Source organism: Macadamia integrifolia, chromosome 12, assembly GCF_013358625.1.
Source record: "Macadamia integrifolia cultivar HAES 741 chromosome 12, SCU_Mint_v3, whole genome shotgun sequence".
In the NCBI taxonomy this organism is placed as follows: Eukaryota; Viridiplantae; Streptophyta; class Magnoliopsida; order Proteales; family Proteaceae; genus Macadamia; species Macadamia integrifolia.
Window position 1 is genome coordinate 12618231 of NC_056568.1, and position 27431 is coordinate 12645661.

Genomic DNA, 27431 nt, shown 5'->3' on the forward strand with positions numbered 1-27431 from the left:
TCCTTACTCCTCTTTGAAATCTTTCGGGCCTTCTCATTAACCTCCTAAAATCCAACCTTTTCTCTTCGATGTGTCTAATTTTGTTCAAGCCCATCTTCTTGGACTTATTGGCTTCTCTCTTGGTTTCCTTTCAGTTAAATATTTGGGCCTTCTTCTCATCTCTTCCAGGTGATTACCCACCACTGCTCCCCATGCTCGATCTCTTTGGGGGGGGGGGACTCTACATTGGAAGGGTAAGCTTGTATCCCATGCGGGCCGCATAACTCTGATTAGATCTGTGCTCTAGTCCATGTACCTATATTGGTATGAATTTTTGCCCTCCCCACCTCTTCTATCAAGGCTATGGAGAACCTTCCAAGGCTTTGGAAAGGAGTTGAGTCCAGCAAATTTCTCCGTCCAACTACTTGGGTTGTTGTCCCCAAATCTGAGGGAGGTGGAGGTCTAGGGTTGAGAAGAATTAAAGAAGCCAACACTGCTGGATCCTCAAACTCATTTGGAAAATTGCCTCCAAACACAATAGTATTTGGTGTCCTGGGTCTATAATTCTCCCCTTGGGACCGAATCCCTTTGGTCTGCTCCCTCCCATAGGGATGCCTCTTGGATTTGGAGGAAAATCCTCAATCTTACACCTTTAGCTCTGAATGCCATTTCCTACATCATTGGCAATGGATCTTCGACCTCCCTCCGGTTAGATCCCTGGTGTCCGTTGGACATCCTCTTTTATTCATCTCCCCTAGGTCCATCTACTCCTCTAGTTTGAGTCGATATGTCATTGTCGCCTCCATCATCTCTGAAGGTGGCTGGTACCCCCTCTTTCCTCCCCCTTTATTGATCTTTGGTCTTCTCTCCCCCTTCCCTAGTCATAGGGGAAGAGATGACAAGATCATTTGGCTCCCTTTCTTGTTTGAGACTCTTAGCTCGGCCTCTACTTGGGATTTCATCAGATCGAAAGGGCCTCGATCCCCTTGGAGAAACATCATTTGGTTTAGAAGTCACATTCCCGCCACAATTCCACGGCTTGGCGCACCATTTCTAACTACCTTCCTACGCAGTCTTTCTTTATTTGCCCAACACATTCAAGTCCCCTCTTTGTGTTGTCTTTGTTAGAATGATCCTGAAGATGTTAACCATCTTTTTTTTTTTTCATGCCCCTTCTCTTCCTCTGTTTGGAAGAGGGTCCTTCACAACTACTAGCCATCTAGAAGGAGGATCCTCCCCTTTGCCAGAGAATGGATCTGGATCGACATGACCTCTGCTGGCTTATACATTTGTGATGTTGCTGGGAAGCTAGCCTTTTGTGCCATCGTCAACCATATCTTGATGGAGAGAAATCTTCGTAGATGGACTTCCAACTCTCGCTCTTTTGACATGCCTAAGGAACATGCTCATTGTTGTCTCATGGGGTCTTCCGTTGTCCATTTGTTTGGGGGTGAATATTAAATGCATTAAAAGAAGAGGGAGGGAGAATATAACCCCTAATGGAAAGTTACAAACCCAATAAGGGTAACAAAAGCCCATGAAGGACTACAACCAAGGCCCACATGGGCTCAAATACTCAAAAACATGTCATTAACATGCCCGTTACAGCTGAAAGCCCACATGGGCTAAAGACAAAACAAGGAAGCCCATTACAAGGAAGGGCAACCAAGTTAAATCCAATTAGGGTTTCACAAACCCTAACAGCCTATATCATTTCTTCATCTTCTTAGCTGCCAAGAGTGCACCGCTATCAAAAGGGACGCCATTATGGCGGGCGTTGGCCTTGTGGAGGGCAATGGCCAAGCAGGTAATTGGCCTAGCGAAGGTGACAACCACGTATAGTTGTCACGACGTCATGGCGATCCAAGTCGGTGGAAGGGTGGCTAATCGATTCGGCAATGAATTTCCTGTTATGGCATTGCCACGGTGGTCAAATCGCCCATGTGTTATTTTTTATACCCTATAACATATAAAATCAACATTAAGCAACATCAAATCATAAAAAGTCAACACAACCATATCAAGTCATCAAAAATCAACATGAATTATTAACTTATACAGTTATATATTAAGTCATGAAAAATCAACATGTACATCAAGTCATAAAACTAAAAATTAAAAGACTAACATGTGATTGAAGCTTGAAAGCAATGATTGGAAGCGAGTGAGCAACCTGAACAAAGTAAAAGGGAAGATGTTTTGTGATAATCAAGCGGCTATCTATATTGCAAGTAATCATTTTCTTCACTAGCGTACTACGCACATTAAAGTGGATTGTCATTTTGTGCGCAATGCTATCATAAAGAAGTTGATCTTCACTCCGTTCGTTGCTTCCTCTGACCAACTCGGTTATGTTTACTAAGCCCTTTAATGCAGGAATAGATTACAAGAAACTACCCCAGCAGTTTATAACCCCAAACAATACAAATAGGACTAAGAAACAAAGAAATAAGACCATCAAATAAACCCCGAAGGATACAATACCCATATAGGAGCAAAACCAGCCCAAAACCCTACCCGATAGGAGAGAGAAAGTCCTGCTATGGAGCTAGAGAGAGAGGTGCGGCCAGGTCTGTAGGAGTCCGATTGAGCTGCACTCTTGAGTGTAGATAATCCCTAGGGAGGGTACAAAAACCCCCAAAGTTGAGAGGATTCTGACGGCTGGTTGTGAAGTTACAAGCTTTCTTGATTTTCTGAACTAGGAGAGAGAAAATTTCAAGATTCTTCAGAACAGCAGCTGGTCGACTTCAGATGGTCTTCAAGAGAGGATCGATTGATCTTATAAAAGTGTAGAACCAGTCCCCAAAAGGATCTGCAGACCAGATCTCAGACTTGGGCTGCAATGAGGGTCGATTGGCTTAAAAAACAGGAACTCTTTGGCTGATCGATTCTGGTTTTTAATGCTTGGACAGATCTGAACTTATTTATACTCACAGCAGCATTAAACATAAATAGTAGCAATTGAAAATGAAAATAGAAAGATTAAACAAAGAAGAAACAAGGGAAAGTGGGGGAGGAGGTGGCTATCTCAGCCTGGGCTTCTCACCCACAGCTATCTCAGCTGCTCTAAGCATTTAGTTGCAAACTTTATTTTCATTCAAATCTCTTCAATAATGGTACATATGCCTCTCTATTTATAGAGGGGAAGTTTACAATCATACTAAGACTAGGAGCTAGTTTTCAAAGAGGACTAGACACTCCTACTACAACTAGGAATTCAAAATAGGACTAGAATTTGACTTTATGACTCCAACATGGAGTAGGACTAATTAACTAATAGTCCATATAGGACTTTATAACCAACCAATGGCCTAATGGACCTTTATTGAATTAAATAACAACTAATTAAACTAATGAATTAAATCCCGTTTTCCTACCTTCTACCCATATTTTAGGCCCATTTCAAAGAAAACTCATGGGATCAAAGGCCCAACACATACATAACACAACCCAAGGATTATTTGCAATAAAATAAGCCCAAGTGACTTATCTACATCACGCTTTGTTTGGTCCTGCCTTCAGAAAAGGATGTTCCAAGCTGGGCATGGGTGATTTGTATGCTCCAGCTTGGGGGTACAAAGGGTATGTGTGTGAGTTGATGGCATCTCTTTGATGCCTTGGCCCTAACTCATATTTTGTTTCCTATTAGCACTAGGATTCTATTCTAATTTTATTTCCTAGTTAAGCTAGATTACAATATTACTGATTTTCCTTTTTTACTTGTAATAAGTTTTAGTTATAAATAAGAAAGGTAAGGGAGACCACTGGCCATGATTCTGTAAACCAGCAGTCTCGGTTTTCTTCTTCTCCTCTTCTTCTTCCTTTTCTCTTGGGCTTGCTGGGTGTTAGCCCTCATATTGTTACAGAAAGGAAGGGTGAGACTTGATCCCCCTTTAACGATCCTGATCTGATGGTAGTGATTGAAGTCGCAAGTTATATGTGTGTCACCGTTGTGTGATATGGATTGGATTGATTCTAATCGAAGACACCCTGTGCCCCTCGCCACTCGTTGATGCAATGAAGTGCCTTGAGGTCAATCTAAGGGCTGTTAAGCCACCCGGCACCCGCCCATTTGAGACACTGATTCTATAGCTCGTGACATGCCACGTTATACCGGAACCTCCCCTATATTTACCGAAACGCCCATCCATCATGTTGTGGGTATGACTAAGCCATTTGGGCTCTAAATCAATTGGTTCAACTTGCAGCATGACCAAGCTTTTGTGATGAATTTCCAAAGGTAGTTTGGGATTGAAGACTTGCATTGAAGCCCTCCAACCACCATTCAAGCTTGGGTGAAGCTTTAATGAAGATGTAAGGAGGTTATTCGAACCCTATTGAAGACTCAAGAGGTCTTTGAGAGGTACCACTGTGCTTACACTTGAAGATTCAAGTCTCCCAGCGCAAAGGGGTCAGTTGAAGACTTCAGTGTATATTTGGGGACCACTGTGAAGCTCTCAAGTTGTGATTGCCAAGGGGAAGGTGATCATTTATTGTTCAAATCCATTTGAATGACCTAGTTCCAGTTGAACCATGAACCTAAGGCTGTAATTTGTAAGGGTGGGACTTATATTTATTTTGATACATATTGTAACCTATTAAATTGGACCTTGACAAGGGGTTAGGGGTTGTAGGGTTGTAGCCCAGACTGAAGCAGGTATTATAGCACCCAGATTGTTGTAACAGTCAAAACCTGTTGAGTATTGGGCAATATACGAGACCCTGGGTAGGATATTGCTCTGTGGATGTAGGAAATTTACCGTACCACATATATTTGGTGTTGTGTGGTTGTGTACGTAATCTGTGGAATTTGGAGTGCCATGTATTGTGCTTGACTGCATAGCATGGTTTCAGGAATTGGATCGGATCTGCCTGGAACAATTGGATTGGATCAGTATCAACTTAACCAATCCTGATTCTTGGCCAATTCCGTATCGGTGGATCGCTACCATAGTTGTCACGGCGTCAAATCAATCCAAGGCTGTGGAGGGGTGGCTAATCGATTTCGCTATGAATCGCCCGTTATGGCGTTGCCATGGTGGTCAAATCGCCCATATGTCATTTTTTATTTTCCCTATTTTCTAAAGTTATTTGGTATGCTATTTTTTTATTTTCCCTATTTTCTAAAGTTATTTAGCATGCTGCAAGCCTACAATATATACCCTGTAACATATAAAACCAAAATTAAGCAACATCAAATCATCAAAAATCAACATAGCCCTGCCAAAATCACCCTGCATTTTACAAAAAATTGACCGCCTAGTGAATCAGGCGTACCTGGCGTCCATGGCGGTGCCATAGCGGCGCCTATCAGCCAATGGCGACCGCCATTTGTAAGTCACGTAAATCGTAGCACTGCCATGAACTTCATTTTCAGCCAGGACGGCAAATCGCCGCCTTGGCGACGCCATGACAACTATGATCGCCACAGACAAAGGGTAAAGTTTAAAAAAAAAAAACAGTTTTTTAATTGAACCGAGGGGCATTTCTATCCAATCTGAGCCGATCCGGATTGGGATCAGATAGGTATCGACCTTGACCGATCCCGACCCTGATTCCGTCTTCTCAGATACGCAGAGTGGGTGTGCATTGTCTAGTTGATCTGGCAATGCATACAACTGTGTGTTTGGGATTCAGTAAAATTGGGATTGCCCCAGCCAGTTTGAGTGACCAGTAGGGAGTGCCATGTAGTGAGGTGAACAATCAGGGTCAGAAATTTGGGGAGAAAATTTGGTGACACTGATTCACCTTCTCTCAGTGTCAACCTGGGAATATCATCTTCCCATGGCACAATTAGGTGCACCATCGAGGAAAATCCTTCCTTGACAGGTGTCGAGGAATTATTTTTCTTTTAACCTTATTGGCATTTATACTTTATATTAACATGTTGGTATGGAAGTTAAACTGGAGATGGTGAATTCTTTCTTTTGCCGTATCTTTCGACTTAAAATTGAATTTTCACCCCCCCTTCCATAAAAAAGATTGAGGGATGTAAGCACAGAAGTAAATTAAGCTGCAGGTCAAAGGTTATTTCCATACAATTATGTCTAATGGCTTTGTTGTTATGACTCCAGCCTCAATTATTTGTTTGCTTAAATCAACACTGGGATCTTCCTAGTCAAGGATTGACACCTCTGAAATATACACGGTTTCTGAGGGTGGCATAACATCTCGTTAGTTGGATGCCCAGATCTTTATTGCTGATTCCTCTGGTTGTTTTTCCTGTCCCTCTCTTTATGTTATGTGCTCTGATTCTCTATTATAGCTACAGAAAACTCATGATGCAGTGGATTATCAGTATTGACGGTGGCTTGTGAAAAATTTCCTGATCTTTTGTCATCATGCAGGTTTTAATGTAGAGAAAGTTCAGTATAAGAATGTGATCTTCACTGTGTGGGATGTGGGTGGGCAGGAAAAACTAAGGCCACTCTGGAGGCATTATTTTAACAACACAGATGGACTGGTAACTATTCATTTACAACTGGATATGTGTTCTTGGCGTTCATGTCCATTTGAGTAATCATTCTGTCTGTTTATACTTTTCTGTGGTTTTATTACAGTTATTAGCTCTTTTTTTTTTCATACAATGCAAAGTAGTGGTATCATTATTCTTTCCTGGGAAACAGCTTGCATGACACATTAAATTCTATTGACTGTGGAGTATTCCAGAGTCACTGCTCTTGTATTGCTGAAAGGTGCAGCTTTTGCATGAATGATGATAATGCTTCTGATGCATGCTTCTCCCTCTGTATATATTTGTGTATAGGTGTTCTTGTGCATATGTTGTGTGGATATGTTTTTTCGTACTTTTATTTCCTTCTTTTTCCCATAGGGGGTTTGAGAGGAGCGCAGGTTTGTTGCTTTATCTGATGTTGATATTTTCTATATGTGCAGATTTATGTTGTTGATTCCTTAGACAGAGAGAGAATTGGAAAAGCAAAACAGGAGTTTCAGGTTCTATATTTTGACTTCGTATTTTGATTTGGATTCCTTGGGTGTGGTTATATTTCTGAGCTGACTATTTGATTCTTTCAGGCCATCATCAGAGATCCCTTCATGTTGAATAGTGTGATATTGGTCTTCGCAAACAAACAGGACATGGTTTGTTTAGTTTTGTTCTTTTGGTTTTTATCTCAAGCACATATGATTTGACTACACTACTTGCATGCATCAATGGATCTATGAATGTCACACATACCTATGCAGTACACGCATGCTTGTTACAACTCGTAACTCACTGTATATCCTGATTGTGTGATTCCTTCTTGTCGTTAGTCATTTTACATCTTGCATTAAAATTTTCCTGCAATGTTCTTTTTTGTGATAATGCTGGATTGAAATGTTTGTGAAAATAAATCAGATGCGTGTACATGTGAATGGGTAGGTGTGCGGGAAATCAGCTGATTTACGTAAAAGCAAGCATGTACACACACAGACATCCAAAGAAACATGCACATAAATGCTCAAGGTTGTCCCACTCTTTTACAGATCCCTTTATTTGTGTTTAGGCTAAATTTGTCTTTGCTATTTTGCAAATTTGAGATGGAAAAGTGATTTCTGTTTGGGATGTGCTAGGATTCAGTATATACATTAAAACCCAAACTGCAAATGAGATATTCTCTCTTTCTCCTAACGTGATGCAGATAAATCAGAAAAATGGGCTTATTTTAGTGGAAATGAGCTTTGGATTCATAGTCTCCCAACTTTCTTTTCACCTTGGCACCTGGGAGACTCAAGCATGTGTATACCAATTGGGGTTTCATAATGTAAACTATGATATTTCGATCCGTAAAATTGTAATTTTGAGGGTGGGTTTATAAGTAATAATGAAAATCTTATTTCCTTTACTTGGCATACGTAGGGGAATGCATAATATTAAAATATATATATATATATATATTTTAAGTTATAATTTAACAAATGAAACCCATTGGGTCTTCTTCCTCTTATATGTTGATGGTGGAAGAGGTGGTTTAGATCTGATTTGGGAGTGTTGCTCTGATTGAGGATAAGCTCCAATAATGTTGTTTAAGGGGGTATGGCCATGTTCAATGGAGACCTTAGGACGCCCCATTAAGGAGTGATTAGTCCAGATGGAAGGAGCTAAAAGAGCTAGGGGGCAAACCTAAAACGACCTTAGATGATGTTGCAAGTAAAAACATGCAGAAGCTAGGTCTAAGACTCTAGTATGAATGCTAACAGAGTGGTTTGGAGGGCAACGATTCATGTGGCCGATTTTTTTTTTTCTCTTGGATTCATGTACCCGACCCCATTTAGTTGGAGAAGGCTGAGTTGTTGGAAGAGGTGGTGGTGGCATCTTGAGTTCCAGTATGTACCTCCCCCTCTCCCTCCCTCCTTGATGGTTGTGGACAGTGGCGGCAATGTCTACTACTACAACCTTTTTGATATTACTTGCAGCTACTATATTGCTTCTCCCTATTTTCTTCTTATTTTTCCATTCTCATTGGGTTTTCTCCCCATTTTCCCTCTTTTCCGTTTTTTCTTGGATGAATAAATAATGCATTAAAACAAGGGGAAGGAATATACAAAGGGGAAAAAAGGAGGGGGGAAAGCAAAGCTCGAAAGGGCAAACCCAACGAAAAGTGGGGAAACAAGATAGGGGGCAAAGCAAAAGCTAACAAAATGAGACTAACACCTGTTACACCTCATGGAGAACCCAAAACAAGAGGGGAGCCTAAGGATGATACAAATGATCATGGGGATGGGAAGAAGCTATTAAAGAGGAGGTGAGACCCTAGGCAACAATAATAAGCCTGTTCCTTGGGGTGTTCCTAACTAGTTGCTGCTCGAGGGAAGCAAGCTAAAAGCGAACGTCAAAATAGATGGCATTCCAAATCTGATCAAACGATCAGGATTTGGACGTCCATCTACGAATATTGCACTCCATCCAAGGATGGTTAATAGTGGCACAAAAAGCAAGCTTACCTGTAGTGTCACAAATGGAGGACTCTGAAAAGGTCATGTCTATCCAGATCCACTGTTACACCTTGCCCCAAATATGGCTAAGGTATGTGGCACTGGATTCTCAACCTAGTCAGCCTAACCCACTAGGATCACATATGCAGTATCTTAATTTCACAAATGCTGCCATGATGCAGATTTGAAGACCTATGCGAGGAGGAAGAAGAGGGTCGACCAAGCTGGTTTTCCTAGCTCACGGTTTGGGGTACTGATGGGGATATTAGTTCCCTTAATTAGTTTCTAATTTAGCTATTACTAGTTTCTAATTTCAAGTCTTAAATTAGTTTATAATTTCAGTTGTTTAATTCCAGTTTTTAGTAACTACATTTAGTAGTTTTAGTAACTCAGTTTTTAATAACTTCAGAGTTTCTATTATTTGTAAACACTCCCCTATCATTATAAATAAAGGAAAGGGGTCTCACTTTGAACCCACAATTTATACAAACAAAAAAATTGTTGCTGCTGCAATGTCTCTGCTGAGATTGCTTTGTGTTTGATCAAAGTGTTGGGTTTGGTGTTTGATCAAAGCGATTCCTTACGGCGTGAAGTCCAGGAGGTTTTCTTCAAGCTTTCTTATATTTCAAGTTGGTTTTCAGGTTATTTTAGGGTTTTACTGCTGCCATCGAATCAGGTATTTATACTCTTGATTTCCTGCCCATTATTCCTAAAAACAGAGCCAATCGGCATTTTCTGTTGGTACTAGTTCCAGCCTTTAACTGGTTCCCAAACTTTAGTTGATTGTTCCCCTATACCCCCTTAAGGATCGATCCAAGGTAGGCTTGATTCTACCCTAGCCATTAGTGAGATATTACAAATCACCATATTCTCATCTTTTAGTGACCTGTCATGACTAGAACTGAACTTGATGGGTTTATTTTAGTTTCTGTTGGTTGTTGAGCCTCTGTTGCATATTAATCTGTTGATCTGAATTATTTAAAGCATTATTCCATCACTGGCATGCTTTTATCTGATTATCCTTGTTCTGTCCTAATCGCTATTGGTTGTTCAGATCAATGGCCTACTGATTTGTTACTGTTCTGTTGGACTGATTATTGCTGGTGTGTTTTGGGTACTTGGTTGTTCTTTTAACTAAAAGTTCCTGCAGTTTGGGTCTAGTTTGAGTTTTCAAACCTAGTCCTACATTCAGTGGTATTAGAGCATGGCTGAGAACAACCCTCCCACCTTAGCTTCTAATATGGAGATGCTACAGAATATGAGAACTGAATTGAAGGCTGAACAGCAAGCTCTTGGTGCAAGGTTGTTGGCTATGGAGACCCAACCACAACAACCCACCCGTGATTCTCATAGGTCACCTGAAGTGGAAGCCCCATTGTATGCAATTTCTCAGTTGGCTAACAGGAGACCTAACCCTAATCTGAGAGCCCCACAGGGGGTTCCTATAAAGCAAGCTACTTTTGAAGAACATATAAGGGATTATTTTGAGATTGAACTTCCTACACCTCACAGGTACTCAAGAGATTCATAGAAAGTCAAGCTTGATTTGAAGGAGTTTGATGGTGGACATGACCCCCAATTGTTCTATGATTGGGTAGCTGCATGGGATGACTATTTTGACTATTATGACTTACCTGAGGAATGGAAGATGAAACTAGCTTGTGCTAACCTACTTGAGGCTGCTCGTGATTGGTGGAGAACCTATGAGCAAGAGTTGGAGGACCGTGGTAGAGAGCCTACTACTTGGGAGGAGATGAAGCTTGAACTATTTGACAAGTATTTGTGACGTAATTTCAGAGCTCATATACAAGACTAGCTGAACTCTCTTCGTCAGGGAAATATGATTGTGGTGGAGTATATGAATAAGTTTGATGCACTTTATTCTCGGTTTCGATTAGGATTGTGAGCTGAAATTAATAGGGGAATTGGTGTTGCTGATGTATACTCAGTGAGGGATTGCTTTCACAAGGCCCTACGAGCAGAGGAGCTTATAGTATAATCAGGTAGAAGGTTTGGTTTTCAAGCTGGGGAGGTTAAGAAAAATTTTTCAGCCACTAAACCTAGTAATTCAGCACCCCCAAAGCCCACTTTTCCTCCACAGGATGATCACAAAGGAAATGCACTAATGATAGGTAACAATAAGGTATAGTGCTTCCATTGCCAAGAAGTATGACACTTTGCCAAGTCTTGCCCACATAAGCAGAGGGTTAATGCAGTAGCTGAAGTTGAAGACTCTAACGAGGAAAATGAATCAGCTCTTTACCCCTGCTCCTTGGAAGACGATGATGATGGTGGATATGACTATAACATGGAAAACACTAATGAAGATGGGACTCATGGCATACATATTGTTACTCGCATTTTGGTGGCTGAAACTAAAGGAGAAGATTGGCTACGTAATTGCATTTTCTATAGCCGTATGAAGTCTAGGGAGCATACTTGTCAGATTATAATTGACAGTGGCAGCTGTGTCAATGTTGTCTCAGAAGCCTTTGTGATGAAAACAACCTTAAAGTCTGACCCACATCCTCAACGTTATAAGGTCTCCTTGCTGAATGGTAATACCTTGGAGGTGAACAAACGGTGCTCAGTTCCTTTGAAGCTTTATCGGTATGAAGAGAAAGTTTGGTGCAATTTGATTCCAATGAAACTCACAGATGTATTGTTTGGTTGTCCTTAGATGTATGACCATGATGCTATGGTTGGAGGGAGGAAAAATCTGTGTACCTTCATATGGAAAGGTGTCCCTACGACTTTCAATTCGGTAAATGTGCTGGTTGAAATACGGCGACGAAAATCCTTAAGGTCAAATCAGAAGGACATTGACATTGAGAAGAAAGTGGTTGCTATGCCTACCAAGGAGCATGCTAAGGAGTTGTTAGCTATTCCCCGTAAGCAATTAATACGCACAAGTTAGGAAACAATAATGGTTATGGCTCTTGCTACTCGGGAAGTCACTCCCTAACCTGAGGTAACCCATAGTGCACCTATCAAAGAGCTCTTGTCTGATTTTTCTTTGTCCCTGATGACCTTCCAGATGAGCTACCTCCCATGCGTGACATACAACATATTATTGACTTGTTACCCGGTTCGGTTTTACCTAACCTGCCTGCCTACAGACTTAGTCCTACTGAACATGCTTAGCTGAAACGGTAAGTGGATGGGTTATTATAAAAGGGCTTCATTGAGGACAGTTTAAGTCCTTGTGCAGTACTAGCTTTACTCACGCCGAAGAAGGATGGTTCTTAGCGTATGTGTGTGGACAACCGTGCTATCAACAAGATAACAGTCAAATATAGGTTCCCTATACCACTAGATGATATATTGGATATGTTGTCCGGGGCAAATGTCTTTTCCAAATTAGATCTGAGAAGTGGCTATTATCAGATTCATATACGTTCTGGGGATGAGTGGAAGACCGCCTTCAAGATCAAGGATGGCTTGTATGAGTGAAAAGTCATGGCTTTTGTTTTGACGAATGCACCTAGCACCTTCATGGGAGTTTTGACAGGTACTTCGTCCTTTTATTGATCTTTTTTTGTTGTTTACATTGATATTTTGATGTACAGTAAGAACCAAGAAGAGCATATGGATCACTTGAGGCAAGTCTTGAGATTACTCCGTGCAGAGAAGCTATACATCAATCACAAGAAGTTTTCTTTTATGCTGCCCAAGATTGTATTCCTTGGATTTATCGTATCATCTAAAGGGGTTGAAGCTGATCGGGGGAAGATCAAGAGCATCACTGATTGGCCTACACCTAAGACACTAACAGAAGTCCGTAGCTTCCATGGTTTGGCTTCCTTCTACAGGAGATTCATTCGGAATTTTAGTGCAGTTATGACACCTATCACTGAATGTATGAAGGCAAGTAAAAGAAAGTTTGAATGGACAACGGCAGCGACCAAAGTCTTCGCTCTTGTGAACCAGAAGATGATAGAGGCACGCATTCTATGCCTACCAAAATTTGGCAGAGTATTTGAGGTAGCTATAGATGCTTCACATGTTGGGCTAGGAGGAGTGTTAATGCAAGGAGGACACCACATCGCTTTCTATCGCAAGAAACCGAATGAAGCCAAGAAGCGCTATTCGACATATGATATGGAGTTGTATGCAGTCGTCTAAGTGCTACGCCATTGGAGACGCTACCTCATTAGTAAGGAGTTCATTTTATACACTGATCATGAGGCCTTGAAGCACCTTCACTCTCAGAAGTCGATTAGCCACAGGCATTCCAAATTGGTAGCTTACTTGCAGGAGTATATATCTACTATGAAGTATAAGGTGGGAAAAGAGAACACAGTGGCTGATGCACTTAGCCGGAAAATTCTCACACTTAATACATTAGCACATGTTATTAGCATTGATCAGATATGAGGTGAGTATGCATCTGATCATGATTTCAACACTATCTTTGCGGAGTTGCAACAGGGTGGACATCACTTAAAGTACTCTATTCATGATGGGTCTTTATTTTTTGGCACACAACTTTGTATTCCAAACTATTCCCTACGTCATCACATCATGTGAGAGTTACATGGAGGAGGATTGGGAGAACATTTTGGAAAGGATAAGACTCTTGCACAGGTGATAGATCAATATTATTGGCCATGCATTGCAAAGGACGTCGATCATGTGATCAAGAGGTGCCGTGTATGTCAGTTGGTAAAAGAGGGAAAACTGAACATAGGTTTGTACTCTCCACTACCTGTTCCTTATGCATCGTGGCTTGATGTTAGCATGGATTTTGTTCTTGGACTGCCCCTACTAGAGAACAATATGATTCCATTATGGTGGTTGCGGATCGTTTCTCTAAGATGGCTCATTTCATACCTTGTCGCAAGACTTTTGATGCTTATCAGGTTGCAAAGCTCTTCTTCAAGGAGGTAGTGGGCTACCAACTAGTATTGTATCTGACTGTGATGTTAAATTCATGAGTTATTTTTGGAAGACCTTGTGGTTGAAAACAAATACAAAACTGGACTTTTCAACTGCATTTCATCCACAGACTGACGGACAGACAGAGGTGGTGAACCGTAGCTTGGGAAATCTGTTGAGGTGTTTGGTTCGAGATTATGAGAAGACATGGCCTTCCATTCTTGATATTGCAGAATTTTCCTATTATAACTCAATGATAGCACAATGGGTTGTACTCCTTTTGAAATCTTGCTTGGAGTTTAGCCTAAGCGACCTATTGATCTTATATCATTCCCACCCCAAGCTCAAGTTAGTATTGAGGCTGATGAGTTCTTGCGCTATATTATTGAGGTGCATGCCAACGTCTGTCGACGCATTGCCTTGAATAATGAGGTGTATAAGGCTTTAGCTGATCGTCATTGGCGTTATATGGAGTTTAAACCCGGGGACATGGTGATGATAAGAGTAAATGCTGAATGGTTTCAGACAGGTGTCAACACTAAACTCCACCCATGGAAGATGGGTCCCTCTAAGGCGCTAAAACGTATAGGACCTAATGCTTATGTGCTTGAGTTTCTTGATGATATGACCATAAGCAATGTGTTTAATGTGGATGATCTTCACCTTTATGTTGGACACCATTCGAATGATGGAGACACGGAACAAATGCTGAGGCTGCCCCAACTGAAGCCACCTACTTCGGAAGTCATTAAAGATGTCTTGGATGACAATTACAAGACTACTCACCGTGGTACCAGTTACCACACTTTCCTTGTCAAGTGGAAGGGCCGTCCCCGTAGTGATTGTATTTGGATTCATGCTGATGACTTTAAGAGGCTTGATCTCGACTTGTATGAGTACTGCATGTCTATTACTTATTCGTCGGAGACGAATGCTTTCAAGCCGGAGAGAGTTGATGCAGATTTGAAGACCTATGCTAGGAGGAAGAAGAAGGTCGACCACCATAGTTGCTAAGGTCGACCAAGCTGGTTTTCCTAGCCCACAGTTTGGGCTACTGATGGGGATATTAGTTTCCTTAATTAATTTCTAATTTAGCTATTACTAGTTTCTATTTTCAAGTCTTAAATTAGTTTCTAATTTCAGTCATTGTTAGGTTCTAATTTCAGTTGTTTACAATTTCAGTTTTTAGTAACTACATGTTAGTAGTTTTTGTAACTCAGTTTTGGTACTTTAGAGTTTCTCTTATTTGTAAACACTCCCTCATCATTATAAATAAAGGAAAGGGGTCTCACTTTGAGCCCACAATTTATACAAACAAAAAAACTGTTGTTGCTGCAATCTCTCTGTTGAGATTGCTTTGTGTTTGATCAAAGTGCTGGGTTTGGTGTTTGATCCAAGCGACTCCTTGCGGCGTGAAGTCCAGGAGGTTTTCTTCAAGCTTTCTTATTATCTTTCAAGTTGGTTTTCAAGTTATTTCAAGGTTTTACTGCTACCATCGAATCAGGTATTTATACGCTTGATTTCCTGCCCAAAATTCCTAAAAACAGAGCCAATCGGCCTTTTTTGTTGGTATTAGTTCCAGTCATCGGATGGTTCCCAAACTTTGGTCGATTGTTCCCCTATACCCCCTTAAAGATCAATCCAAGGTAGGCCTGATTCTGCCTAGCCATTATTGAGATATTACAAATCACCATATTCTCGTCTTTTAGTGACCTGTCATGACCAGAACTGAACTCGATGGGTTTATTTCAGTTTCTGTTGGTTGTTGAGCCTCTTGACCAAAAGTTCCTGCAGTTTGAGTATAGTTTGAGTTTTCAAATTTAGTCCTACATTATGCCAAGATCACAATTATAATCAGATTACGCTAATAAAATCATATAAATATCACTGGTGATGTACTAGAGTGATAAATTATAGATATACAAGGTTCATTTGTAAACAACCCACATTTGTAATATTTACATTTTACATATCTCACCAATATATACATCAAAAGAAATAACTCAAATATCAGAAGTGATGTCCATCAGCATACTGGTGTCTCGTAGACACAAACCTCACAACCGTTGCCGAAGTCCAACTTTGCCTCAGCACCGGTTCCACCATCTAAAAATAGTAATCAATGAAGGGCTAGTGAGGGGTCAGCATGCAAGCACACACAACATCATGACACTAACACACTCACAGTCATAGTTTTTAAGGCACTGATGCAGTCTAGAGATGGTAAGACAGTGCTCCGTCTTATGTGAAGTGGCGTTTTATGGGGTTTTTTTTTTTTTTAAACACATTTTAAAATTACTTGATGAAGATTCCAAATATAGATTTTTTATTGGTAGGTGTATGGTTTTGTTAACACTTGAGATGTATGAGATCAGCTTTACTCCACCAAAAATCACCAAAACAAACAAAACAAAAACACGATTTACAAACAGGGTTTGGATTTTGTCAAGGGCTTTGAGAAGGAATCAAGGAATAAGGAAGAACCACTGATCCAGGTGACCATTTTGCTCCGGCAGTGGTGAGCTTCATTCTTCTTTGACAGGAGTAGAAATATAGTGGATGACCTTAGGGCTTAGGCACTCATTTTGGCATTATAGAGGTAAGTATAATAAATACTTGTATTTCTTATGTCTTCTTTTCTTTATATTTATAATTTTATTTCATAATTATGTATTTATATTATATGTTAATATGATTGATGATTGATGATTGATGAAGATGAACTTAGTTTATTCACTTTATTGATTTGTTTTCTTAATGAATATCTTACATTGGTATAAATATGATCCTTTAATATTTATTTAACATATGAGTAATAGGATTCAACTAGGATTTGAGCCAAATAGATTGGTTTTATAAAAAAATTACACAGGAACGCTTTAGTTGATAAGGCAACGCTTTATGCCCGCCTTATTGCTAAGGCGCTCCAAAAGACCCTCAAACGCTTCCGTCGCCTTAGCGCCTTAAAAACTATGCTCACAGTAATATCCACAGATGCATAGCCACATGATCCATTTTAATTATAAATATCCATTCTAGTTACTAAGTCTCAATATGTATGAGTATAAGTGCTATAAGCAGCGTAGGTGATATCCCCTTTCCAGTACGTTAGGCCTCAGAGATACAAGCTAGCTGCAAGCAGGAGTCAGCCCGTTCGGAAAGAACCTCAGTCCCCCAGCCAACCCCTGACAGCCATGGTCCTGGAATCCCACATCGTCATCGGTCTCCCATGCTATCCAATAGTTATGCATACAATACGTTGTACCATGTTGTGCCCTCTTAGAATACAGTACGCCGTATCCGGGTGTAGTAGTCCTCCGTGACCTACCACCGAGTGGGATTAGTCAATACCTTACCCCCTATTGGTAAGGGGTTACAACATTGAGATGTGATCCTAACCATATGCATCTACATGCCTCCATGGCATTCATAACATCCATAGCATCCAATCACACATCCATGGTCACAACTGTAACACTAACCTCTAAGCCCATGGTACCGAAAAGAACTTCGGCCATACCATGCCTCAGACCGTCAATATTACAACCATCACTACACAACTAACATACTACACATCAACAAAACCTCGATCATATCAAAGTCGGTAAAAACATCCAACATGTGAAATATATAATTTTTATATAAAATACATCCAAAACAGGGATTCATCCACATTACACATGAGCATGCATAAATAAAATATAAAAACACTCCATGAAATAAATCAAACACCTACTCACCTTGTTTTCCGAATCACCAATGCGATAGATTCCCAAATCGGATTTACGCCTACACGGTGATTTTGGTTCCTATTCATAATGTATTAAAATATTCATTAATTGTAATCCTATCCCAACTTACCCTTATTTACAAACCCTGATTCCCCAGGATTTCCTTTACTGTACCATCCTTTATTCCTAACCTTCTCTTGGTAGGTGGACCACCTATTATGGAATTATTGCAGTGGGTCCCACACTGGGTTAGGGCACTTTGGGTCTCCCATACCATCACCCTGGACACTGTGGTTCCAGATACAATCCCTCCCCTTACATAGATAAATTTTTGGGTTAAAATGATGTTAGAAAACCCAATCTACAGGTAAGGCCTACTGTCCTTTGAAAATGGCCAATTCAACATTTTGGAACCCTAACCGACAGGTTGGTGGGGCACAAACCGGCTGGCCGATCGAATCTGCCAGTTCCCTTTTTCCGCAGAATCCGATTCTGCCTATTTTGTAATTTAATGTCTGAATTGGGTTTAATTTCCTTTCTATGGTTCCAATTGGACATATAGGGTTTGAATGTATTGACTTAGGCCTTCCATTGATCCATATTTTTGGGTTCAATTGATGGTGTCTGGGATTAATGCCTCCAATTCTGCAGAAATTCTAACATTTAGGTAGGGATTGGGACAATTCTGCAGAATTGGGTCATTTCCCTCATCTAATCCCTTAATTTAGGTTAGGGACAGGTGTGTATAGACATAAAATTGGTATTCCAACTCTAATTGAACTCATAACAGCATTCCAGGAAGAGAATTAATTAAATTATCATGGGAATAAAACCTAGAATGAATACCTGTTCTAGGGCTTTGGTAAAATTTCACCTAATCAGCCCTATTTCAATCTCAATTTCATAATTCTTTAATGGGAAAATGGAAACCCTAAGCTCTAGGGTTCATTCTGACAAATTTCAGTCCCTAACCCTTCCAGAATTAGGGAAGCAATTCAGTTCATAGGAACTTAATTGCAGTCCCCAATTCACTGAAACTCCTAACCCTAGCTAACTAACTTTACTAACCCCACTGATTTCACAAATTAAAAAGGGCAGCAGCACTTACCTGGGTGCAGGCAGCCCCAATCCAGTCCTCCCTTCTTTCTTCTTCTTCTTCTTTCTTTTCTGCTGCCCACCGAATTGTGCAGCAAACAAATGGGTGAACAGTGGCTTAATGGGCTTTTTATGGTTCAGCCTGAGAGTCCTTAGGGCCCGTATTCTTAAAATTACTTTTAAAAACATTACAACTATTTAAAATTTAATTCCCCTTAATAGACCCATCCAAATGCTGACCCATTAGTTTAGATTTAGTCAGCATTAGGACCTCTATACATTGGGCAAGTGCGAGGCTTAGGGGTGTAGGGATGTGGGCCCCACACATGAAAAGAACATTTTCCTGCATTCTGCCTGCCGGCTGGAACCTGCTGGTTGTAGCATTTTTTTTTTCCCAATTTGGGTCTACCAGTAGTCCAGACCATTGAGCCCTTTGGTCCACTGGGTGTGGGACTAGTCCACATTTTTTTTTTTTTTTGCCATTTTCCTTCTATACTTGGTGTGTGGAAACTGCCAAATATTTCCCTTCAAAGCAGTACATAGTGATGCATAATGAGACAGCCATCTGCCTCAGTGTCTGCAATGTTCTAACATTGGGACACTCAAGTGCTTCAAAATTCAGGGTGTTACATCCACTCCCTGTTGAAAGGAAGAATAGGTCTTTGGGAAGGCCATCAATGACTGAGTAATTTTTTCCAGATGGTGGAGGAGAGGGGACAACTAAAGAAGAGATGGTTTGTGTCTTCGATGTTGCTCCAACAGAAACGGTAAGAAGGGGAGACTTGGATGTGGCGATGAATGAGGAAGGATTGTGTTGGGAAGCAATCAATGAAGGCGCACCAAGAGGTGAAGCTTTAGTGGGGGATGTGACCTTTGAACTAAATAGCATTGTGCCAAGGGACTGGAGGGGTAGAGGTACATATGAGGTTGTAGGTAGATGCAGAAGAGAAGCGGCCATTGGAAGAAAGGGGTCCAGGAGATCCTGTCCTCATTGTTTCCACAGTTATGGAGGAGAGGGGAGGTCGGCGCAGATATCAGCAAGGGAAGGGAAGGGAGAGGGTGAAGGATACCAAGCATCATTTATGATTATGGAGGCGACCGTAGCATTTCTGAGAATGCCCGAGGAGTAAACGATATGAGGGCTGACAATGGAGAGGAGGATCCCGGCAGGGTGCCAATTATCAAACCAAAAGGAATTGGAGGACCCATTGTAGATGGAGGAGGAGATAGCATTAAGGTACAGTCTGAGGTTAAGGATATTTCTTCAGACCTAGGAGGTGTCAGATGGAGGGGAGACCATCAGAATGGAGTCCTTTTTAAGGAGGGAGGAATTTATCTAGTTGAACTTGACCCAGATACTGTTGTGCTAGGAAGCAATTTTCCATATGAGCTGGAGGGTGCCAGCTTTGATGTTGTCTTTGACTCTTCTTAGGCCAAGCCCCCCCTCAATTTTGGGGAGGCAAACAGAGGCCCATCTAAGGGGGTGAAGGAATTTGGACTGATCCGTACCTTTCCAAAGGCACAAAGGATGGATTCAATGGCTTTGGAGGTGGTAGCAGGAAGAGAGAAGACACCCGACCAGTAATGGTACATCGATTGAATCAATGATCTAGCAAAAATTAGGTGACCCACGTAGGAAAGATGCCTTCCTCTCCAGAGCTGGCCTTTTCCTCATAACATCAAGCATGAGGGAGCAATGGTGGGCAGAAATCCTTGCAGAGATGAGTGGAAGCCCAAGGTTCTTGACCGGTAACGAACCAAGCGAGAAGCCAGTGAGCTTAAGGAGGTGCTCTTTAATCGAATCAGAGACTCCAACGAGGAAAAGGCATGACTTGGTCAAATTGATGCGGAGACCAGAGAAAGACTCAAAAGATTTGAGGGAGGAGATGGAGAGAAGGTCGGCTCTGGAGAAGATCATGAGATCATCAACGAAAGTACGGTGAGTGAGGCCGATGGATTTGCATTTGCTGATGGGGGGGAGATGAGATGAAGGTCAATGGCAGATTGGATGGATCTGAAGAGGACTTCAAGAGCAAGGGTGAAGAGGAGGAGGGAGAGAGGACAACCTTGTCTGATACCCACAGAAGAGGCAAAGTAGTCAACTGGACTATGGTTAACAAGGACAGAAAACATAGGGGTAGAGATGTAGGAGTAAATCCAATGAATAAAGGCAGGGTAAAAGGACATCTGGCAAAGGACCCTAGAAATGAAATCCTAATGGATGGAATCAAAGGCTTTATGGATATCAATCTTGAGGAGGGCAGCAGCCGAGTGGGATTTTTGCTCAAAACCTCTGACCACCTCGTGGTAGAGGATAATGTTATCAGCAATGCTTCTGTCAACAGTGAAAGCAGATTGATTATGTCTAACCAGAGAATCCACAACCGATTGAATTTGGTCGGTGAGGATTTTGGAAATGAACTTGTAGAGGAGGTTGGATAGGGAGATGAGTCGGAAATTTGCTATGGAGGAGACTCCCTCGAGCTTGGGGATGGGACAGAGGAAGGTGTGGTTAACACCTTTCATCTAGGAGGGGTTGAAGAAGAAGCTTCTGATAGCAAGGATGAGGTCTAATTTGATGATTTCCCAGCAAGAAGAGAAGAATCCCATACTGAAACCATCAAGCCCAAGAGCCTTGTTGGCTTTGTGGGAGAGGATGGTCGAGAGGATATCCTCATCCGAGGGAATAGAGCAAAGGGGAGAGGCAAGGTTATCTGGGATGGATTTGTTGAGGAGGTCAGAAGGGAAGGTGGGAGGGGTAGGGGAAGGGGTGGGCCGGAAGAGGTCAGAAAAGAAAGCAACGACTTCCGATTTGATCTCTTCGGGGTTGAGGAGGGTTGTGCCATCCCAGGAGGTGAGTAAAGGGATGAAGTTGGAATTTGATCTGGCTTGAAGGGATTGATGGAAGGAGGAGTTAGAGTCTCCAAGCTCAAGCCATTTAATTCTGGATTTCTGGCGAAGAAAAATCTTTTCCTGGGCAAGGAGGGAGGAGAGCTCGAGGACAGCTTGCTTTTCCTTTTCAGCGAGGGAAGGATTGAGAGGGTCCAATTGGAGAGAAGTTTGGACAAATTGAAGATTTTTTTAACTTATGGAAACTCAATTGGAGATGTCACTGAAGGTGGAGTGCTTCTAGGATTTGAGGGCAGTCTTAGTATTCCTAAGCTTCCTGGCATAGGCAATAAAAGGAAAGGAGAAGGCCTGAACAAACAAGCACCATGCTTCACGAACAATAGGGAGAAAGTTTTGGTGAAGGGTCCACATATCAAAGAATTTGAATGGTTTGGGACCAAAAGATATATAGGGATACACATTGAGGGAGATAGGGGAGTGGTCAGAGATATTTGGGAGATCAAAGGTTGCATGGGTGAAGGAAAAGTGGTCATCCAAGATTCATTAACCAGAACTCTATCAAGTTTGCCAGCTACTCTGTCATTGTCGGTTATGCGGTTTTGCCTGGTGAAGTTGGCTACAGGCCATCTAAGGTCATGCATACCAATGTCTTCATGCAGTCATTGAAAGTGCCCACCGCTGAAGTGTCAATGAGAGCTCCACCCAACTTTTCTGCACTGGATCTGAAAACATTGAAGTCACCAGCAAGACCCCACGGGAGCGAGCCAGTATTGGCAGCAAAGGACCGGAGGTTAGACCAGAGATCATCTCTATCCGAGGCATGATTAAGGGCATAGATGACAGGGAGAAAGAAAAAGTTGGAGCCAGACAGGTTAGAGATAGAGAGGTGAATGGATTGGGAGGTAGAGGAATGGGAGGAGACACAGAGCTTGGATGGGTTCCAAAGAACCCAAATACGCCCTTTGGGGTGAAGGGAGAAGTTGGAGATGGAAGACAATGAAGGGGCAATGAGGTTGAGGATGCAAGGGGCATTGGCCTTAGAGACTTTGGTTTCAAGCAGACAGCAAAGGTCAGATTTGGAATATCGGATATGGGCTCTGATGGCAGACTGCTTGGCTGAGGAATTTAATCCTCGGATGTTCCAAATGGTCCAAGAGCAATGAGGTTGAGGATGTGAGGGGCATTTTCCTTCTTGTTTCCTCATTTCCTCCCCCTTTTGATCATTTTTTCCTTTCTTTTTCCCCTATGTTCTGTTTGGGCACCTTGAGACTGGTCACCTAGGAGTTCAATAATTTCCCAGACAACTATGCTTGGGTTGAGTGGCATATTTTTGGGCCCTTTGTCCAAGAGGTTTTTGTTGAAATAGACCACTTTAATTGGCCTACAATCTGGATAGGAGTTGGGAATACAAGATTTATTAGTTAGTTGAGTTGCGGTCTTAGTAGTTGTTTTCTATTTCACTTCTTAGTTATTATTTTATCTTATCTTTAGCTGGCATGGGCCTGATGTTAGCAATCCAGCTTATCTTTATCTTATTTCTTTCTCTAGACGCAATCTCTTAATAAAATAGGTTGTTTTTATTATTTTATTTTGGATGACATCATATATAAAATGTCCCTATGCTATCCTACTTTGGGTTAGCAAGCACTATAAATACATGTAAGGCCTATGGCCTCCCCAACGATTTGAAGTAATATTTTAGGTCAGTTTTTCTGAATTTTTGCTGCTGTGGTGGTGTCAGTTGTGTGCTTGGTGGATTACTTAGTTGGAGAGTTGATTCTCTTTATGGTTTTTGATGGACTCCTACCTTGTTCTATCAAATTTTCTATTTTCTAGTAATCTATTTAATATGCTGTTCTTCTAATTCAATATCCCATATTCTGTTATGTGATTCTATTTGTACTAGTCATTAGCTGGATTTTTCTGGTTAAGGATCAGTCTATGTTATTTGGTATCAAAGCCATCACTTCTAAGACTATAAGGGTTAGGGAGTTGCTGATTTATTCTTCTTATTCGTGAGAAGCCAGAATTTCATTTCAGAATGAAAGTTGATCGTATTGTACATTGTACTGATTCTTCATCACTTTAAAACTCTGGATAGGTTTTATTCAATAAGACGGAATTTGATGTAGATAAATCAGAAATCAGTGCTTATTTTAGTTTAAATAAGCCTTTGGTTGGGTCTGTGTTGGCTTTTGGTCCAAGGGGTTTTGTTGTAGTAGGCCACTTTAATGGGCCTAGAATTTGGATAAGAGGTAGTATATGGGATTTATTAGTTTGTTAAGGTAGGGGTTAAATAGTATTTTCTTTTCTTTTCTATTTTACATTTTGTTTATTATTTAATCACACATATAGCTGGAGTAGGCCTGATCTTCAGTCCAAGTTCTCTATCTTACCTCTATCTATAGAGTCAAGTCTTTTAGCAGAATAGGTTTTTGTTTTTATTATTTTCTTTTGGATGAGGTTATTTGTTAATAGTACCTATGCTATCCTACTTATCCTACCTTAGGCTAGCAAGCACCGAGTAATATATCGGTTCAGTTTTTCTAAATTTTTTGCTGCAGTGGACTCAGTAGTGTGTTTAGTGGATTCCAACTGAAGTCTATGGTGGATTCTTAGTGAAAGACTTCTCTTTCACGGGTTTTTGATGGATTCCAAAACCAATTCAGGTGGATTTGTGCCTTGTTCTATCAACTCTTCTATTTCTATTCGATCTAGTTTCATATTCTGTACTGTAATTTCCATATCCCATTTTCTCTTTTTGCAATACTTTGTACTAATCTGTAACTTGTTCAGGATTAATCTACATTATAACTTATAAGGACTCTATATTAGCTCGTGTTGCAATAAAATTCTCCCTTATTTGTTGGGAACTTATTTCTAGAATTAAAGAGGATATCACAGGATATTTATGGAGATTTAGTTCCCTGATTTCTGTGGGCCCATGCCAGATGGATGAAGACAAAATTGAAGGCCAATATTGCTTGCGTGGAGGTTTTTCATTTCAAGGCACATTGAGCTGATTTGTAGGAAGCTTTCAATTTCAAGTGGACCCATGGCCAAATTGTGGAGGAGTTTGAAAACTTTAATTAGTCTAAATTTTGGGAAAGCTTAGTCCTTACGTGGCATTGATTAAATTTGTTTCCTATTTTATTGGTTGCTTTATGTATTTAGTAGTTTTTATCCCTAGGACTTTCTATTTCAGCTAATCAGATTTGATTTGATTTGTAATTAGTTTCCAATTAGGATAAGGTCCAGGTGTAAAGAGAATTCTTTTCCTTTCCACGCAAAGAATGATCCAATTGTTGTAATCGAATTTATCATTATAAATAAAAGACAAGGATGAGTACAGCCACGATTTTTTGAGTAAAAAAAGGATGTGCTGGAAAGCTGTGTGATGCAGTGCTGTGAAAGATGCCCTTAAGTGATATGCCCTCACGGAGTTAGGTGAGAGGCCTTCTCTACAGTAGGTGAGATATCTATATATCCTCCTGCTGCTTCTCTACTTTTTGTTTAATTTTTCTGATTTGTTCTTGAATCTGAAATCTATTAAATGTACTAAAGATCCTACCTGGGATTGGATCACTTGTGATTTCCAACAATATTTTGTTGCAAAAGAAAGAAATTGTAGTGTATAGTTCTATGTTGACTTACATCAAACAAGGAAGAACAAAAAGAACGAAGAAATCTAGAATCGTCCACTAGCCTAATATGACTTCCCGAAGTCTATATTACTTGCATATTATTGGTTTAGTTTACTTTCATCAATGAAATCATGCGTAATTTATTCAGTATAAGCATAACATTAGTTACCATATTTTTTGGGTATCATGTGGATTTTTTTTTTTTTTTTTTTTTTTTCGTTTGGTATATAAATATTTTCTTCTCCTTTTTCCTTGTAGAGAGGAGCAATGACTCCTATGGAGGTATGCGAAGGGCTAGGTCTGTATGATCTGAAGAACAGAATATGGCATATACAAGGGACATGCGCTCTTAAAGGAGATGGCCTTTATGAGGGTTTGGACTGGCTGGCAAGTACTCTCAAAGAGTTAAAAGCCACGGGAAGCGCCACTGCTGCAGGCACTTCCTCTTTCTAAACAACCCCTCCCTGGTTAGCTCTTCCATCTCTCTCTCTCTCTCTCTCTCTCATGTTTGGACCGCACTGAGGGCTGATGATTACATGTAAAATTTGGTCCCCTCTCAATTGTGTGTCCCACCATATACTGGAATCTTCCCGTTTAAGCAGTCCAAATTATTTCAGGAAAACAGAATTTTCAACCAGTTTCAAAGCTTTAAATGTGTAGAACTCCAATTGGGCTAGAAGTTGACATAAATGTAGAAGATTACATCGATGTATCCACAAGTTCTGAGCTCCAACGGAAGTCATGTGGTGTATCCACTGGCCAAGAAAGATCACTCCCTTATTTTCCCCTTTTTTTAGATAGAGGAAACGCCAATGCAGTGTTTTCTCTTGCAACTTCATTTCTGTTCATATCATCTGTTTTCAACAGGTTTATCGCAGGCTTGAGTTATTGTTCCTTCCGATGGTTGGGGTTAAGCAGGAGAGCATATGATCAAGCACTACCAAAAAAAAAAAAAAAATGAAAAAAACGAAGTTCTCTTGATTTAGTTATATTCCTTAAAAAGCTAGTGAAGTTGTGTGTGCTTACTCTTAGTGGCTTCACCTTTCTATGCACGCGTTCTTTGATCAGTTATAATTATTGATATGTGGGGCCAACCAATATGATGACATTGATTGGCTTTGGGGGAAATCAGTACTTGGGGCATTTGTTGCAGGTTTTCCCTTGTATACTATGTAGAATGGATGTTAATATTTGGTTTTCAATGTCATGGATATATGTTTGATATATCAAAAACTCCATAGTTGCTTTTCTATTTCTGAAATATACATTTATCTGGTACGGATTTTGTCTTGGAACAGAGAGAATGTACGATACATTTGGATATTCATGATTGTCTCCAGCCATTGCTTAAAAACTGGGGAACAAATTCGCGCCTTTGATGCATTCCCCTCGTTAGAACCAGCATAAAAATTGAGAAATGAAAACCAATGGGGCTAACTGTTAAAACCCATTTGTGATGCAAAACTTCAGCTACAGCACAACAGTAGGGCACTTGAAAAGTACATGAACCACTGAAATCCATCCTTTAGATTGTAAATCGGGAAAATCGAAGCTGTTGCTGACCCAGTTATTTGACCCCTGCATCATTGAGCACAAAAACATTTGACATTGTCGGTGAGGAGCTCCTGCTTAGTGTGGCCGGATGGTGATAAGTTTGTTATGTATCGAGCAAAAGATGCCACAGGCATGGGAAGATCTCTCTCTCTCTCTCTCTCTCTCTCTCTCTCTCTCTCTCTCACGAGTTCCCTCTTGAATTGAGATGTCTACGTGGCTGTTGGGCATGACGGGTAGTTATCTTATTATTAGTTTTAAGTAATTATAGGTTTTAATTATCATGTAGTATTTTAGTGGAGGTAGGAAGTTATTTTAATTAATACGGTAATAGTAATGTCATGGCAGAAGTTATGTAATTGTGGATGGGAAAGGAAGTTATGTAATCGTGGATATATGCTATAAATTAGTAGAAGTCTAATAAAAATGGGGACTTTTGAACTAAACTAAACTCTATCAGTTTAGGTAGGCTTCCTTATCCAAGCCAGAAGCCAAGCTTTGTTCGGAAAGCCACCCCCTTCCTTTTCCCTAATTTCTCTCATCATCCTTATTTTCTTTCTAATTTCATCTACTATATCTTATTTTCTTTTATTTTCTTCCAATCTTTTCTCCCACCCTTCCACGCACGTGACAGAGTTTACCCAAGAAGATGCTAGGATCAGCAAACCTGCGCTTGAGGACTTCTTTACTTGCCTTGCATTGATTGGAGAACTCAGCCTCAATGTTCTACTCATATCGTTCAAGATACAGGGCCAACATTGGAGTT

The 27431-nt window shown here is 40.7% G+C and overlaps 1 protein-coding gene across 2 annotated transcripts in view; it reads left to right on the top strand.

The window, feature by feature from the left end:
* The window catches only part of LOC122058039 (ADP-ribosylation factor 1-like 2), a 38621-nt gene extending 12283 nt beyond the window's left edge, over positions 1–26338 (top strand). Inside the window, exons 3-7 of one of the 2 annotated variants that reach the window (XM_042620435.1) lie at positions 6327–6442; positions 6874–6933; positions 7015–7080; positions 7364–7447; positions 25373–25508. In XM_042620435.1, coding sequence (XP_042476369.1) covers positions 6327–6442; positions 6874–6933; positions 7015–7080; positions 7364–7438 — 317 coding nt within the window. In that variant the 3' untranslated portion in view covers positions 7439–7447; positions 25373–25508. Of the gene's footprint in view, positions 1–6326; positions 6443–6873; positions 6934–7014; positions 7081–7363; positions 7448–25372; positions 25582–25981 lie in introns of those variants that run through there. The other variant, XM_042620434.1, reaches the window with a different exon arrangement.
* Positions 26339–27431: the final 1093 nt, after the last annotated feature.